An 18,609-nucleotide genomic window follows, 5' to 3' on the forward strand; every position below is an offset into this window, starting at 1 on the left:
TTCAGATTGGTGGAATTAATTGGAGGACGGAGTTTGTTTCACACCTTTAATGAGGGTGAGGAACTCGCCGTGTTTCACGCGGTTACTCTGCATGTCGATCTTCAGCGTCAGCAGGAGGGTAAACAGGAATTTGTGCTCCTCATACAGACCCCTGGCTGCATACTTGTGTACCTCAAAGGTCATGTGCTCAATGATGTTCGCTATTCGCTTGCTGGTGATTGGACTTTTGGTTGATCTGTTCAGAAGGCATAGTGTGATGGTTATTATGTTAATATTAAAATATAACTGTTTCTATGGTTTCAGATATTATACTTCAAGAATCAGGCAACTCCTACAACTACACAAACAACTATGCAAAAGCACAAATCTCCCAGTGTCAATTCAAAAATCGTTGATTACATATTCATTCAATTCAATGGTCACATAAAATGACTGAACCACATCTGAGGACCAACAATTTGAATGAAATACATAAATACAAATATATGTTATTCAGTATGAGACAAAGTGTATTTCTACTGTACCTGGCCAGAGAGAGGTCAAAGATTCCCAAGAACTGTCGTAGTGACGTTTGGTACATGACGTTAACCATGGACATCTCAGTGATGAGGAAGTACAGGATGCTGCCTCTGGTGGCCACTGTAACAGCACAATAACACACAGGCTGACAGTGAGTGACAGACAACACTCATTCTATATTATCATACATCCATTTCTGCTCAAACAAACTTGCCACTGGAAAAGTGTGAGGAACAGATTGCTCCTGAAGAACAGTCAACACAAGGTGGTTAGTGCCTGTTGCTGTCCACCAGAGCACTGTGATTGGTTGGTCAGCCAATCAATAAAGAGCCCAAAATGTTTTGACCCATACTCTAAAACAAACCGGTACAGTACACCCCCCGAACTCACCAAGTCTGTACTGAGAATAACTCTACCCTAACCACAGTACAATCAACTCACCAGGTCTGTACTGAGAATAACTCTACCCTAACCACAGTACAACCAACTCACCAGGTCTGTACTGAGAATAACTATACCCTAACCACAGTACAACCAACTCACCAGGTCTGTACTGAGAATAACTCTACCCTAACCACAGTACAATCAACTCACCAGGTCTGTACTGAGAATAACTATACCCTAACCACAGTACAACCAACTCACCAGGTCTGTACTGAGAATAACTCTACCCTAACCACAGTACAACCAACTCACCAGGTCTGTACTGAGAATAACTCTACCCTAACCGCAGTACAACCAACTCACCAGGTCTGTACTGAGAATAACTATACCCTAACCACAGTACAACCAACTCACCAGGTCTGTACTGAGAATAACTATACCCTAACCACAGTACAACCAACTCACCAGGTCTGTACTGAGAATAACTATACCCTAACCACAGTACAACCAACTCACCAGGTCTGTACTGAGAATAACTCTACCCTAACCACAGTACAACCAACTCACCAGGTCTGTACTGAGAATAACTATACCCTAACCACAGTACAACCAACTCACCAGGTCTGTACTCCTCTCTAGCGGTGTTGATCTGGATCTCGGTCTCAGCTGAGATCTGTAGTTTCTGTGTGACGTCCTCGGCGGTGCGCTTGGTGTTGCCCAGGACGATGATGAGGCTCACCTGTCCACCAGGGAACCCTGGGTAGAGGTCAGACGATACAGCAGGTTGTCCTCCAGCTCTTTCATCTTCCTCTTGTTGGCCGTTACATCTTCTAGCAGGTCTGTGCGCTCCTTCTCCAACTCCTAGATATAACAGGGATAGATAAGAGCACTGTTCAGACACATACACTAATGTTCTTGTTGGCCATCACATCCTCCAGCAGGTCCGTATACTTCTTATCCAACAGGCAGAAACACCGGTCAGACACAGCTCAGAACAGGAGAGTTCCCACCTGGACAAAAGGAACACCTATGTGAGAATGCTATTCATTGACTACAGCTCAGCGTTCAACACCATAGTGCCCTCAATGGTCATCAATAAGCTAAGGACCCTGGGACTAAACACCTCCCTCTGCAACTGGATTCTGGACTTCCTGACGGGCCGCCCCCAGGTGGTAAGGGTAGGTAACAACACATCCGTCACACTGATCTTTAACACAGGGGCCCCCCAAGGGTGCGTGCTCAGTCCCCTCCTGTACTCCCTATTCACTCATGACTGCACGGCCAGGCACGACTCCAGCACCATTATTAAATTTGCCGATGACACAACAGTGGTAGGCCTGATCACCGACAACGACAAGACATCCTATAGGGAGGAGGTCAGAGACCTGGCCGTGTGGTGCCAGGACAACAACCTCTCTCTCAATGTGATCAAAACAAAGGAGATGATTGTGGACTACAGGAAAAAGAGGACCGAGCACGTCCACATTCTCATCGATGGGGCTGTAGTGGAGCAGTTGAGAGCTTCAAATTCCTTGGTGTCCACATCACCAACAAACTAACATGGTCCAAGCACACCAAGACAGTTGTGAAGAGGGCACGACAAAACCTATTCCCACTCAGGAGACTGAAAAGATTTGGCATGGGTCCTCAGATCCTCAAAAGGTTCTACGGCTGCACCATTGAGAGCATCTTGACTGGTTGCATCACTGCCTGGTATGGAAACTGCTCGGCCTCCGACTGCAAGGCACTACAGAGGGTGGTGCGAACGGCCCAGTACATCGCCAAGCTTCCTGCCATCCAGGACCTCTATACCAGGCAGTGTCAGATTTAGCCCTAAAAATTGTCAATGACTCCAGCCACCCTAGTTATAGACTGTTCTCTCTGCTACCGCACAGCAAGCGGTACCGAAGCGCCAAGTCTAGTTCCAAGAGGCTTCTAAACAGCTTCTACCCCCAAGCCATATCACTCCTGAACATCTAGTAGTCAAATGGCTACCCATATTTGCATTGCCCCCCCCTCTTCACACCACTGCTACTCTCTGTTGTCATCTATGCTTAGTCACTTTCATAACTCTACCTACATGTACATAATACCTCAACTAACTGGTGCCCCCGCACATTGACTCTGTATCGGTACCCCCCTGTATATATTATGTTATTTTACTGCTGCTCTTGTTACTTTTATCCCTTATTCTTATGCGTATTATTTTTAAACTGCATTGTTGGTTAGGGGCTCGTAAGTAAGCATTTCACTGTAAGGTGAAACACCTGTTGTATTCGGCGCATGTGACTAATAACATTTCATTTGATTTCAGACCAACAGAAAGAGATAAACAGGCACACCATTCAGACAGACACTGATTTTGGGCGTCATTTTTCAGGTCTTTTAACATTTCTCTGCATGCAGATCTGGCTGGGTTCATGCTCTCTGTGTTCATTTGATTCAGTACATTTCAAAATGGGTGGTCACAGTCATTATGTACAATTCTAATAAAGGCTCACTATTAAACAACTACAACAAAATGACCTTTTGTTGATACATTCAAATGTTTTTATACATGATTTCATAAGCATATGATTGGACGTGGTTTCTGACTTGTTTCTCAGTGAGGATGACCCGTCCCAGCAGCTGGTCCTCCAGACCCCTCATGGTGACAGTGAAGTCTATGATGGAGGTGCGGGCGCTGATCTCTGGGGTGTACGCAGGGTTGGGGAGCTTAGTGGTCACATAAAGACGGAACCCCCTCATCACATCGACCTCCTTGTCTCCCACTTTCACCTGGTGCAGGAAGAAAGACAGTTATGAAGAGAGAAAGACAGCCATGAAGGGAGAAAGACAGTTATGAAGAGAGAAAGACAGTCATGAAGAGAGAAAGGCAGTCATGAAGGGGGAAAGACAGTCATGAAGAGAGAAAGACAGTCATGAAGGGAGAAAGACAGTCATGAAGAGAGAAAGACAGTCATGAAGAGAGAAAGACAGCCATGAAGGGAGAAAGACAGTTATGAAGGGAGAAAGACAGTCATGAAGAGAGAAAGACAATGAAGGGAGAAAGACAGTTATGAAGAGAGAAAGACAGTCATGAAGAGAGAAAGACAGCCATGAAGGGAGAAAGACAGTCATGAAGAGAGAAAGACAGTCATGAAGGGAGAAAGACAGTTATGAAGAGAGAAAGACAGTCATGAAGAGAGAAAGACAGCCATGAAGGGAGAAAGAGAGTTATGGAGAAAGAAAGACAGTCATGAAGGGAGAAAGACAGTCATGAAGGGAGAAAGACAGTCATGAAGAGAGAAAGACAGCCATGAAGGGAGAAAGACAGTTATTTACATTTACATTTAAGTCATTTAGCAGACGCTCTTATCCAGAGCGACTTACAGAGAGAAAGACAGTCATGAAGAGAGAAAGACAGCCATGAAGAGAGAAAGACAGCCATGAAGGGAGAAAGACAGCCATGAAGGGAGAAAGACAGCCATGAAGGGAGAAAGACAGTTATGAAGAGAGAAAGACAGTCATGAATGGAGAAAGACAGTCACGAAGAGAGAAAGACAGTCACGAAGAGAGAAAGACAGTTATGAAGGGAGAAAGACAGTCATGAAGAGAGAAAGACAGCCATGAAGGGAGAAAGACAGCCATGAAGGGAGAAAGACAGTCATGAAGAGAGAAAGACAGCCATGAAGGGAGAAAGACAGCCATGAAGGGAGAAAGACAGTTATGAAGAGAGAAAGACAGTCATGAAGAGAGAAAGACAGTTATGAAGAGAGAAAGACAGCCACGAAGGGAGAAAGATAGCCATGAAGGGAGAAAGACAGCCATGAAGGGAGAAAGACAGTCATGAAGGGAGAAAGACAGTCATGAAGAGAGAAAGACAGCCATGAAGGGAGAAAGACAGCCATGAAGGGAGAAAGACAGTTATGAAGGGAGAAAGACAGTCATGAAGGGAGAAAGACAGGCATGAAGAGAGAAAGACAGTTATGAAGGGAGAAAGACAGTTATGAAGAGAGAAAGACAGTTATGAAGGGAGAAAGACAGTCATGAAGGGAGAAAGACAGCCATGAAGGGAGAAAGACAGCCATGAAGGGAGAAAGACAGTCATGAAGGGAGAAAGACAGTCATGAAGAGAGAAAAACAGCCATGAAGGGAGAAAGACAGCCATGAAGGGAGAAAGACAGTTATGAAGGGAGAAAGACAGTCATGAAGGGAGAAAGACAGGCATGAAGAGAGAAAGACAGTTATGAAGGGAGAAAGACAGTTATGAAGAGAGAAAGACAGTTATGAAGGGAGAAAGACAGTCATGAAGGGAAAAAGACAGTCACGAAGAGAGAAAGACAGTCATGAAGGGAGAAAGACAGTCACGAAGAGAGAAAGACAGTCATGAAGGGAGAAAGACAGTCATGAAGAGAGAAAGACAATGTGGTTCCACTGGTTACATCAGAATTCATTCCCAAACCACTCCATTGTGACAAAAGCTGTTCTCCAGATTAAGCAGACAAAGGCCATGTTCAGTTGCCAAACGTTCTTGAATGTTGCAGATAGAAATTCCATGAATAAAGTTGATGTGATTCTTTATTCTACATGTCAGAGAGGCATGTATGATCTTTGTAGCCTATTTCTATCTGAACGTTTCAAAATGTTCAATCCTGCTGAACGGGATAATGACATATTTTCCTGACGTCGTTTGCAACCAGAAAAACGTACCAAGCACTTGTTTGCCAGCAGTGACTGTTATAAGGGTAAATGAAACTACATAGACACATGAATGTCGAGAGCTTGGGACTAAAAGGTTCTATCTGTAAAAAGATGATTCTGAGTTAATTGGCTTTAAAGTTCTGAACCCACATTGGTTTGAATTGTGTCAGCGATTTTTATATTATATTCTTTTGAACTTAACAACACGAATTGTGGTATTTAGAGTACAATATAGCTAGAGAACATTGAACCGAACAAGGTTATGTCAATAACAACATTGACACATTTTGCTCTCGATGTATTATACTAGAGAGAATAGCCCCAGAGATAATAACCCCATAACTATAATGTGTTTCATTTGATAATGTGATGATTGATAATGTGGTTAGGATAATAGTACATACTTTATAAGTGGAGCCCGTCTTGATGAAGTTTTTCTCCAGTACGTTGTCCAGTGCAGGGTCCAGCTCCTCCCCTACATCCTCAATCAGTAGGGGGCGCCCCAGAGACAGGCTGTCCTCCAGGTGGTTCCTGAAGTACTTGTGGTTCAGGGAGGTGATCTGGGAACCACAGAAACGTCTCATTACTGACACAGTATTACACAGAGTTTATTTACCAAGAAGGAAGATCTGACAGATCCAAAGGTTAGTTAGGCCTAAGGCTGTGTAACCGCTGTTCGGAAACATACTACATCTATTGGCTGGACAATGGGAGGCCATAGTTATGGGAGAGACTACTGTGAAAATGAATGCAGCCCAACCTGCAGCTCATTCCTGGATTCTTTATTTTTTATCCAGATCTTGCCCTGGGTCTGAGGGTCTATGAGGAGAGGGAAGCGTGAGGCCTTGGTGATGATGATTCCGTTCTGGATGGATAGGTCATCGTTGGGCAGGCCTTGAAGGTTCCACTCGCTGACCGTAGGTGCGTCGATCAGCATCTCGGTCAGGTTGAGGTTGTTCCCGAACGGGATGTGTCTGGTCTTCATCTCCCTCTGCCAGTCGGTCAGGAGAAGGTTCCGGAACTCCTGGTTGAAGGGGCCGGAGTAGGACAGAAAGGCCGTGGCCAATAAGACGTCACCTGAACCAGGAAGTAAGCACACATAGGTTGGTTCATGCCTCCATTCTACTGTATAGCATAACTACAGATAAAATACTAATACACATTGAAAAATATGGTACAGACGCAAACGGAGCATCTCCCCCAAAATATACGATGTAGAGATTTGTAGACAATGGACAAAAGGTAATACGAAGCTTTAGGAAAGTTAGTTCTGTTATTACTGTAAAATAGGTGGAGAAAAAAGGTTTGAATGAACCCACCTACAAGGCGCTTGGTCTGGGCGGCAAACTCTTTGCTCTGCTCTGTCCAGCGCTCCTTCTCTCCAGCCAGACCACTGATGAGGCTAGAGGCCGTCTGCATCTTGTGTCTGCAGCGTTCAGCATCCTCCAACAGAGTCTGAGAGAGAGAGGCAGAGAGAGAGAACATATATGTTTTTAACATATGTATTTATTTTTAATGTAAGGCATTGAGATAAGAGGTGTTCAGTACCTGTTTCTCCATCATGGCCTTCTCATACTCTGCTTGGACCACATCCAGCTCTGCCTGCTTGTCATCCAGCTCTGCCTGGGCCACCTGCAGGTCTATGTTGGCTATGGCCAGCCGGTTCTGCTGCACTGCCAGGTTAGCCTAAGAGGAAAGTACAGTGTCAAATATCAACTGAACACTCAGGGACAACAAAATGTACTGGAAACAAGAAATCAATTAGTAAGTTTTTGGTACACATGTCAAAGGTTATCAGAGAGGCGGGTGGTGTTACACAACACCACCGGGGTTAGGCCCACCTTTAATGGGAGCACCTCCTTGTTGATGGAGAAGAAGGAGGCCATGGCTTTGGTCCAGGAGGCCAGACCAGCCACGTTTCCACACACACGCTTGGCCGTCTCCAGGGTGTAGTCTGGCATGTCGAAGTACGGCAGCAGTAGCTCCACCATCTCCTCATTGATACTGTCTTTGGGGAATTGCTGTTAGAGAGAGACAACAGAGCCGGAGATGTCAAAGCAAGCTGCCATTGCATCACCACTGAAGTTGATTTCCTGGTCATATGTAGTTGGTCGGAAGTTTACATACACTTAGGTTGGAGTCATTAAAACTTGTTTTTCAACCACCCCACAAATGTCTTATTAACAAACTATAGTTTTTCTCAGGTTGGTTAGGACATCTACTTTGTGCATGACACAAGTAATTTTTCCAACAATTGTTAATAGACAGATTATTTCATTGTATCACAATTTCAGTGGGTCAGAAGCCTCTGGTGACGATCTACGGTCCGGAGTCCCCGGCGACGATCTAGGGTGTGACTAGGGTGGGTCATCTAGGTGATTATATATCTATGTTGGCTCATATTTAGGCAGCCATTTCCCCTTTTGTGCTTTGTGGGATCTTGACTATGGATAGTAGCCTGTTAGCACTATTATTAGCTTCACATTTCGTTTTTCTTCTGTTTTGTTTGGTGAGTTTATTATTTATTAAACATGTGGAATTCTACACCTTGGTCCAATCATTATAACGAACGTGACAACTTCTGATCCACTGGGAATGTGATGAAAGAAATCAAATCTGAAAGAAATCAATCATTCTCTCTCCTATTAATCTGACATTTCACATTCTTAAAATAAAGTGGTGATCCTAACTGACCTAAGACAGGGAATCTTTACTTGGAATACATGTCAAGAATTGTGAAAAATGTATTTGGCTAAGGTGTATGTAAACTTCGGACTTCAACTGTACTTATAGTGTAGTGTCTATAGTGTAGTCTGTTACTGTAGAAATGCACAGTGTAGTCTGGTTACAGGATGTAGATGTTGTACCTGCACACTGTAATACTTGATTTGTTTATCTAAGCAATTAAACTTAGATGCTGGCCATCTGTTTCCTACCTGCAGACTGCCCAGGAAGTTCCCAGCAGTCATGAGTTTGAGGGACTCCTGCCAGGAGGGCATGGTGCAGTTCTTCTCCGGGTCGATCTTCACCGTGTTCACCCTCCTCTGGAACAGCAGCAGAACACAGTCCATGATCCTCATGATGAGGTGGGGAGGCCGACCCAGGGTCCGCACCGTGGCAATGTCCGATGGCTTGATGGTCTGATGAATACATGAGGAAGGAATACAACTACATGAGTAACTGAGGGAGCGTTCATGAAATATTCTCACCTGATGTACAGAGAGAGAACTACCATGTTGAGGAGGGGAGGGGTGGGCAATCATTTCAGCTTGAGGGTCACGTCGGGATTTCAAAATTCAGCTGAGGGCAGTTATTGAAAACATACAGGTCCATTATATTTTGTACATACTTTCTATATTGTTTGACATTCAAGAGTGGCCTGGAGTGTTTTTTAACCCAAGATAATCATAAAACATGTTTTTACTCCAACCTCCCCTGGGCCACTATGAATGAGCTCATACGTTGCCCACCCCTGATGTTGAGGGACAAGAACAACCCCCAACCCCCCACACCACAACCGACCTGTAATGCACCCTCAGCCTCCTCCAGGGCTGGCTTGGCAGCCTCCAGCTTCTCCTCAGCGAAGGCCTTGTCAGCAGAGATGCTGTCCACTATGGCCTGAGCTTTATCCTTGACCTTCTGGACCTCCACCTTGACCTTCTCTGCTGCCTGGGCCTTCACTGTCACCACCTTCAACACCTGAGACACAACAAACCATCACAAGAGAGACAGGAAGTGAGGTGCATCTTTTGGTTTGCATAAAGCAACAGTTAATATGCAATATGAAGAGTGTTGGTCCCATGTTTAATATATTTAATATTTAATATATTTTTATCCATACGCACAACAAACATATTTCCCAAAAATGTTGAGCACAAATTTGGTTACATCTATGTTAGTAAACATTTCTCCTTTGCCAAGTTAATCCATCCACCTGACAGGTGTGGCATACCAAGAAGCTGATGAAACAGAATGATCAAACAGGTGCACCTTGTGCTGGGGACAATGAAAGGCCACTTTAAAATGTGCAGTTTTGTCATACGACACAATGCCACCGATGTCTCAAGTTTTGAGGGAGTGTGCAACTGGCATGCTGACTGCAGGAATGTCCACCAGAGCTGTTGCCAGAAAATTGAATGTTCATTTCTCTACATAAGCTGTCTTTTAGAGAATTTGGCAGTACGTCCAACCGGCCTCACAATCTTAACCACTCCAGCCCAGGACCTCCACATCCAGATTCTTCACCTGCGGGATGTCTGAGGGGGTGGAAAGGGGGTAGGAGTATTTCTATTTGTAATAAAGCCCTTTTGTGTGGCTGACCCTGGCTCCCCAGTGGGTGGGCCGGGCTGCCAAGCTTATGGGCCAATGCTCTCCAAATTGACTGATTTCCGCATATGAACTGTGACTTAGTAAAATCTTTGGCGCCCCCCCTTGAGTTGTGCCATGGCAGAGATCTTTGTGGGCTATACTCGGCCTTGTCTCGGGATGGTAAGTTGGTTGTTGAAAATATCCCTCTAGTGGTGTGGGGGCAGCCTCAGCCTCCAGTATTTATGCTGCAGTAGTTTATGTGTCGGGGGGCTTGGGTCAGTTTGTTATATCTGGAGTACTTCTCCTGTGTTATCCGGTGTCCTGAGTGAATTTATGTATGCTCTCTCTAATTCTCTCTTTCTTTCTCTCTCTCTCAGAGGTCCTGAGCCCTAGGACCATGTCTCAGGACTACCTGGCATGATGACTCCTTGCTGTCCCCAGTCCACCTGGCCGTGCTGCTGCTCCAGTTTCAACTGTTCTGCCTGTTCACCGGACGTGCTACCTGTCCCAGACCTATTATTTGACCATGCTGGTCATTTATGAACATTTGAACATCTTGGCCATGTTCTGTTATAATCTCCACCCGGCATAGCCAGAAGAGGACTGGCCACCCCTCATAGCCTGGTTCCTCTCTAGGTTTCTTCCTAGGTTTTGGCCTTTCTAGGGAGTTTTTCCTGGCCAACGTGCTTCAACACCTGCATTGCTTGCTGTTTGGGGTTTTAGGCTGGGTTTCTGTACAGCACTTTGAGATATCAGCTGATGTACGAAGGGCTATATAAATTGATTTGATTTGATTTTGAAATGCGTTTATATTTTTGTTCAGTATATGTACACTTCAAAGTTCTGGTATTGGTATTTGGTAAGTCTGTTGCTGGGAAACAAGAGATAGAGGAGTAGCATACACCAAACACACACACACACCATGTCTGCCTTCTCATGGGCGATCTGCAGCTCCTTCTCTTTGACCTCCAGCTCTTTGCTGAGTAATGCTACAGACACAGAGGCCTCTCTCAGCTTCTGAAGACCTGTGTTCATCCTGATGGAGAAACAGAATTGGATCAGAAATCATTGTATTACACCAGTATACCAGGTAAGTTCGGTCTAATGAGTAAAAGGATGACTGAAAGGCAGAATACTAAAAGAGTGATATAGTACAGTATACACCATATATTGGTATATAGAATACTATATAATACTAGTATTATGTAAAATCACGTGATAGACACACAGCATGCTGTGATAAACATCTACAATTTTTTAGACCATGGTGTACTGTGAAGCCGTATGTTCCACATAGGAACAAAGAACATTAAGAGAGTAAGGAAGTACTGTAATTACCTGTGTGCCAGCGTCTGCACCTCGGAGTGCTTCTCCTTATAGATGGTCTTGTATCCCTGGATGAAGGAGAGGTAGGACTTGGGAGTGACGTGCGTGGCGCGGCGGTACCTCTGGAAGTAATCCACACACTTCTCTGCCACGCCGTCCTGGAAGGAGCCCATACACTGCACCACCTCCCCCTTCACCACGGTCGAACAGTCGATGTCATAGGTGGACAGGAAGTGCTCTGACACTGGAGAGCACACAGATTGGAGATTGAAGCAAATCCCTATTAAAGTGTGCAGCATACATTTATACTGTATGTGTGTATACACAGAGACGAAAACACATGCATACCCACAAACGGACACACACACACACACACACACACACCTGCGATCAGAGCATCTTTGGGCCAGCGGCTGAACCAGTCCATGGTGCAGCCAGAGATGAGGGCAGGGAACTTCAGGGCTCTGTTCCGGAACTTTTCCCCAACAGGAGAGAAGCAGAGAACGACGTGTAGGTTCTGTCTGACCCTGCTCATAAAATAGTCATGGAGGTTCTCATTGGTCAGTGTTCGGCGAGGAAACTCTCTTTTCATGACTGGTATGAGGTCACTGATGATCTCGTCAATTTCGTCTCGAGCAAACAAGTTCGACACCTGAGAAACCAGCATAATATATAACAACAGTTATCCAAGTTCTAATGGAGTGAAATATTTTTTTCTCAAACACAAATTGACACAACTTCTTGAAAATGCTCTAATGTTTTACGTGTGTTCATGTGATCAATGTGCTGACCTCCCCAGATGATAACACATTATTCATGTACTCCAGGAAAGACTCGTCCTTGATCTCGTTATCAGTGAAGATGAAGCTGATGCCTTTTCCCTGCTGGCCTGCTGTCCTGTACAGACCCTTCAGATCCTCCATCAGGTTAGCAGTGTTGTATGAACTGAGGACAGAACAAAGGGATGTTACAGGTGATAGCAAAGGTGTGAAAATACATATTTTTCTATCTTTCTCAGCTCTTTCTCAATGAGTATTTCCTCCATTCCTCCAATGCGTTTCGAGAAGGAGGCGAGGACAGGGGCTTGAGGAATCGAAGAAAGACAGAGAGTCACTGTGCACTTGCAGAAATGCAAGCAAAGCTACCATCTACAGGAGGACAACAGAACTGCATGACCACATTCAATACACGATAAACACCTGTTACAGTTGTAGAGGCTGTGTGTATGAGACCGTGTGTCTGTTCCAATACCCTTCCTAGCATACTACTTAGTATGAAGTATGTAGTAGTATGCTAGTATAGATATTGGAGGGTGTGTCTGTACCGTGTTAGTGTTATCTGAAAGGTCTTGTATCCGGCGATGAAGGAAGCCAGTTTAGTCAGGCTCTGCTTGCCTGAGCCCCCCACTCCTACCAGAAGGGAATTTCCTCTGGGGGTGCGGATGATCCTGGAGATCTACAGACAGACAGACAGGCGGAGTATTAGAGTGGGAGAGACCTTTTCCGTTCTTATATCAAGTGATTTGATGTGTACACTCATTGGTGACTGACTTTAAGATAGCGAAGCCCTTCAAAAGCTTCCAATGTGAATGTTTAGTAATACCTTTTATGAAGACCCTCTTTGTAATGTGATATAAACACGTGTTTAATACCTTATGAGCTATACACAATGCACTATAATGCAAGACAAAGGTGGTAATAATTGCTCATAAACACCTATAGGTGAACATGATGACAGTTTCCCTCTACCTTGACAAGGTGTATCATAGCATCTCTGAAGAACACCATGTCCATGCCAGCTCCTCTGATGCTCTCGTTGTACTGGCCAAGGAACATGTTGAGCCTGTCCATCAGGCTCTCAAGTGACTCGATGGGCTCATACACCTTGGGCATCTCAAAGTCTGTATCCTCTGGCTCCTCACCTGGTGGGAACAAATGGGAGTCATTGTCAATGCCAGATTATTCATTCAAATGATCCAACTCTCTGCTAATGTTGATTTGGCAATATTGTAGAAATTTGAATGTAAATAAAACATTTATTTTGTGTATATATATATATATATACATACATTTAATATCCTTATAATTATTTTATTTATACACATAACCTCCCTTTTTAAACTGCAGTGTCTACAACATAATAATACAGCTAAACACACCATCTTAGAATGTACTGTTTGAATCCTTAGTATAAGGTAGAAAAATACAGCACATTTTAATATATATAATATGGGTTCAGAAACTGTAAATGACTTATCTCATGCAGGATCACGGGATCGATACAGTGTATGTATGTGAAGGGGCTATACAGTACCTGGTGCTCTGGCTTTACCTGTAGCTTCAGGAGCATCTCTTAGGAAGTCAACAAAGTAGCCGTCTACTCCGGAGTCGACCACAGCCCTCTCTTCCTCTCCTAGCTCCTCCTCTACTAGCTTGGCCAGGGCCCTGTCGAACCAGGCTACATCTTCTGGCATGGTGAACCGGTCTGCGATCACACGCTTACACTCGTGCTTCCACAGCTGAAGCAACACCTACAGCATACAGGTTCCAAATAAAACAAACTTTAGCTCTTGGAAATGTTAAGTCTACATTCACAGAACGACTGCTGATTAAATGTCTAGAATCTTACTGTAACTTAGGACAGAAGGCATAGCTATATTTTCTCAGTTCATTCAGACCTCTGGATCCAGTGAGAAACCTTTTGATATTTATTCCTCTAGTTGTATTGGATTAACTGATTGATTATGTTAATGATTATGTTAATGTCTTTCAAGAATCAGTCACACTTTTGGATAGTCTGGATAGTCCATCTGTAGAGCATGTCATATTATCAACAAACTATCTGTTGATAAGCAGCTGCTCGCTAAGGTTACAGTAAGGGTTAGGTTTAGAATTAGGGTAAGGGTAAGGTTAAGGTTAGTTGAAATATTTCTAGTACATCTACAGATGGACTATCCAAATAAAGTGTTACTGGAATCATTTTTATGGACTCACAGTAAGAGAGTTGACCACCTCAGCGGTTGGGTTGAGCATGCCCTGCCATACTCTGGACAAGTCTCTGAGGTTGAAGATGTAGTGGAACTTGGCCGGAGTGGGCAGCATCTTGACCTTGGTCATTTGCCACAGCCGACGGGTCAGCGGCACCAGCTTGGCCACAGTTCCACGCACCTCTTCTGTGAAGCCTCGCCGGGCACAGTAGTGTCCTGTCCCGATGACTCCTGGTCAGGGAAATAAATGAGGTGAGGGGAAAAGGGGTTGACGACGTGAAGGTGGTCGAAGCATTGAGGTAAATAAGTGAAAGAAAATAGTGTTTTTGTTTAGAGAGATATATAATGGTGTAATTATATATGTATATATATATATCTAATATAGTCAAACAAGACCATTGTAAATGGATGAGAAGTAGTACAGATAACTCAAATGACAGGGTATTCATACATTTTCTTTTTGAAATATGCTAAAGGGGGAGAGGGAAACCCACACTGATCAAGAAGATAAACCATAGAGTCTCCACACAGATGCAATTCCAGAGTTTTTAAAGGAGCCAAACCCACCAAATATCTTGTCGATGGATGCGTTGGAGGGCAGGGTGCAGTTGAAGATGGAGAACTGCCTCTTCAGTCTCTGGGGGATGTCGTTGCGGCCTCCCCCTGGGTGGATCATCGCTGCCAGGAACTGGATGTCCACTATATTGGTGAACTCCCCTGGCTTCTCCAGATTGAAGAACCCGTTCTGTTCCATCAGCTGGCGGACTATCTCATTGGTAACCTAAAGCAGGGTGAGTCAAATTATTAGGTAAAATGGCTGAATAATCTGTTCACTCTTGGATTGCAATTTCATATGGTAAGGTTTCCCAGGAAAACAAATTGTAAAACTGTAATTTTTGGGCATTCGTTATGGTGATTTAATGCTGAGTTTGAGTCCGACCTGATCTCCCCATTCGTTGATGACTGGCATGTTGATGTCGTCCACAAAGATAGACATCTTCTTCCCTGCAGGAGGGCCGTAGGTGGTGCCCATCCGCTTGTCCACATAGCTCTCCACAGTCCGCTGGAGAGAAGGAAAGAAAGATTGGGCGTTTCATCTTTACAGACAGTGAATAAGAGAACAAAACACACATTTGAAGTATTGTTACTGTAAATAAATTGCGCCTAGACCTGAAGTAGTCAGATAAACTTACTGAAAAGTGACTGGAAAACATTTATTCACAACTGATCTTAGAAAGTCCTACCCATCTAAAAGTCGAAAAGTTAGTGTAAAGAGCAGGAAGTGTGTGGTGTTGTTTTGGAGGTGTAATACCTGGAACATGAGTGAAGTTGTGGCAGAGGAGAAGTTGAGACTCTTGGCCATGTGAGTTTCGGGATCGTACTTTGACATGTATCCCTTGATGATGACGGTCTTGGCTGTACCTTGCTCTCCGATCAACAACACAGCCTGTGACAAAACGAGGAAGGAATTATTCTTGAAGATCTGACCATGATCACATGGCTAGGGGGTCATTTATCCTCCATGTACAAGCCAAATTAACAATACTTGCCCACTCAGAACAGGATTGCTAATATAGGATCAGTTTAGATTACAATAAGAATATACAGTGCTTACGTTACAGCCTAAATATAAAATGGACACAATACCCCATAATAACAAAGCAAAAACAGTTTAGATTTTTTTAAACAAATGTATTAAAAATGAAAACTGAAATATCAAATTAACTTAAGTGTTCAGACCCTTTACTCAGTACTTTGTTGAAGCACCTTTGGCAGCGATTACAGCCTTGAGTCTTCTTGTGTATGACGCTTGGCACACCTGTATTTTGGGAGTTTCTCCCATTCTTGTCCGCAGATCCTCTCAAGCTCTGTCAGGTTGGATGGGGAGCGTCGATGCACAGCTATTTTCAGGTCTCTCCAAAGTTGATCGATCGGGTTCAAGTCCGGGCTCTGACTGGGCCACTCAAGGACTTTCAGAGACTTGTACCGAAGTCACGCCTGCGTTGTCTTGGCTGTGTGCTTAGGTCTGAGGTCCTGAGCACTCTGGAATAGGATCTCTCTGTACTTTGCTCCGTTCCCTCGATCCTAACTCGTCTCCCAGTCCCTGCCGGTGAAAAACATCCCCACAGCATGATGCTGCAACCACCATGCTTCACCGTAGGGATGGTGCCAGAGTTCAATCTTGGTCTTCAATCTTGTTTCTCATGGTCTGAGAGTCCTTTGGGTGCCTTTTGGCAAACTCCAAGCGGGCTGTCATGTGCCTTTTACTGAGGAGTGGCTTCCGTCTGGCCACTCTAACATAAAGGCCTGATTGGTGGAGTGCTGCAGAGATGGTTGTCCTTCTGGAAGATTATCCCATCTCCACAGAGGAACTCCGGAGCTCTATCAGTGACCATCGGGTTCTTGGTCACCTCCCTGACCAAGGGCCTTCTCCCCTGATTGATCAGTTTGGCCGGGTGGCCAGCTCTAGGAAGAGTCTTGGCAGTTCCAAACTTTTTTATTTAAGAATGATGGAGGCCACTGTGTTCTTGGGGACCTTCAATGCTGCAGACATTTTTTGGTACCCTTCTCCAGGCCTGTACCTTGACACAATCCTGTCTCTGAGCTCTACGGACAATTCCTTCGACGTCATGGCTTGGTTTTTGTGGGACCTTATATAGACAGATGTGTGCCTTTCCAAATCATGTCCAATCAATTAAATTTACCACAGGTGGACTCCTGTAGAAAAATCTCAAGGATGATCAATGGAAACATGATGCACTTGAGCTCAATTTCAAGTCTCATAGCAAAGGGTCTGAATACTTATGTAAATAAAGGTATTTCTGTTTTATTGTTTTAATACATTTGTAAACATTTGTAAAAACCTCTTTTCGCTCTGTCATTATGTGGTATTGTGTGTAGATTGATGAGGAAAACAATGCATTTTATCAATTTCAGAATAAGGCTGTAATGTAACAAAATGTGAAAAGGGTAAGGGGTCTGAATACTTTAAGAATGTACTGTACATACACTACATGACCAAAAGTATGTGGGCACCTGCTCATTGAACATCTCCTTCCGGAATCATGGGCATTAATATGGAGTTGATCCCCCTTTGCTGCTATAATAGCCTCCACTCTTCTGGGAAGGCTTTCCACTAAATGTTGGAACATTGCTGCAGGGATTTCAGCTACAAGAGCATTGGTGAGGTCAGGCACTGATATTGGGCGATTAGGCCCTGCTCACAGTCGGTGTTCCAATTCATCCCAAGGGTGATCGATGGGGTTGAGATTAGTGCTCCATGTAGCCCAGTCAGCTTCTATAACATCGATCTCAACAAACTATTTCTGTATGGACTTCGCTTTGTGCACAAGGACATTGTCATGCTGAAACAGGAAAGGGTCTTCCCTAAACTGTTGCCACAAAGTTGGAAGAACAGAATCGTCTAGAATGTCATTTAATACTGTAGCGTTAAAAAAGATTTCCCTTCACTGGAACTAAGGGGTCTAGCCCGAACCATGAAAAACAGCCCCAGACCAATATTCCTCCTCCACCAAACGTTACAGTTAGCCCTATGCATTCGGCCAAACCCAGATTAGTCCGTCTGACTCAGTAGTGAGTGTTGCAACAGAGTACAGACAATCTTTATGAGCTTCAGAACGTGCCGGTCCCGTTCTGTGAGTTATGTGGCCTACCACTTCGTGGCTGTGCCATTGTTGCTCCTAGACACTACACAATAACAGCACTTTCAATTGACTGGGGCAGACATTTGGCGAACTGACTTGTTGGAAAGGTGTCATGCTATGTCAGTGCCACGTTGAAAGTCACTGAGCTCTTCCGTAAGGCCATTTTACTGCCAATGTTTGTCTATGGAGATTTCATGGCTGTGTGCTGAATTTGTCAATTCTGTCAACAATGGGTGTCAACAATGGGTGTGGTTGAAATAGCCGAATCCACCTATTTGAAGGCGTGTCCACATACTTTTGTATAGTGTACAAAGGGGACTTGATCCTAGATCAGCACTACTACTCAGAGACCCTTTGTGAATATGGACACTCACCTTGCCCTGTTTGGCGATGGTCTGGATGAGGAAGTCAGTGCGGACATTATCTACGTTGGGGACCAGGATGGATCCATACTCTGGGGTGATGTCTGATGGGTAGACGTACTCCTCTACCCGTGTGTTCCAGTGGACCCACTGACCTGCACATACAAGAATAAGTCATTGAAAAACAAATAATACGAGCATCATGAACACCATCCACGATGTCCTCAGCTGGAATTTTCCCCATCCACGATGTCATCAGCTGGAATTTTCCCCATCCACGATGTCCTCAGCTGGAATTTTCCCCATCCACGATGTCCTCAGCTGGAATTTTCCCCATCCACAATGTCCTCAGCTGGAATTTTCCCCATCCACAATG

The 18,609-nt window shown here is 44.4% G+C and overlaps 1 protein-coding gene across 1 annotated transcript in view; it reads right to left on the reverse strand.

The window, feature by feature from the left end:
* Window positions 1–18,609, reverse strand: part of LOC124006178 (dynein axonemal heavy chain 5-like) — a 74,622-nt gene that overhangs the window by 5,188 nt on the left and 50,825 nt on the right. The window contains 24 exon segments of the mRNA XM_046316013.1: window positions 45–235; window positions 525–639; window positions 1,522–1,644; window positions 1,647–1,764; window positions 3,499–3,681; window positions 5,991–6,146; window positions 6,347–6,663; window positions 6,906–7,041; window positions 7,135–7,272; window positions 7,428–7,607; window positions 8,523–8,726; window positions 9,109–9,285; window positions 10,816–10,930; window positions 11,233–11,464; window positions 11,605–11,872; window positions 12,012–12,165; window positions 12,545–12,675; window positions 12,969–13,141; window positions 13,552–13,750; window positions 14,214–14,437; window positions 14,774–14,987; window positions 15,147–15,269; window positions 15,519–15,653; window positions 18,246–18,388. Coding sequence (XP_046171969.1) covers window positions 45–235; window positions 525–639; window positions 1,522–1,644; window positions 1,647–1,764; window positions 3,499–3,681; window positions 5,991–6,146; window positions 6,347–6,663; window positions 6,906–7,041; window positions 7,135–7,272; window positions 7,428–7,607; window positions 8,523–8,726; window positions 9,109–9,285; window positions 10,816–10,930; window positions 11,233–11,464; window positions 11,605–11,872; window positions 12,012–12,165; window positions 12,545–12,675; window positions 12,969–13,141; window positions 13,552–13,750; window positions 14,214–14,437; window positions 14,774–14,987; window positions 15,147–15,269; window positions 15,519–15,653; window positions 18,246–18,388 — 4,149 coding nt within the window.

Source organism: Oncorhynchus gorbuscha, linkage group LG19 (genome assembly GCF_021184085.1).
Source record: "Oncorhynchus gorbuscha isolate QuinsamMale2020 ecotype Even-year linkage group LG19, OgorEven_v1.0, whole genome shotgun sequence".
Lineage (NCBI taxonomy): Eukaryota > Metazoa > Chordata > Actinopteri > Salmoniformes > Salmonidae > Oncorhynchus > Oncorhynchus gorbuscha.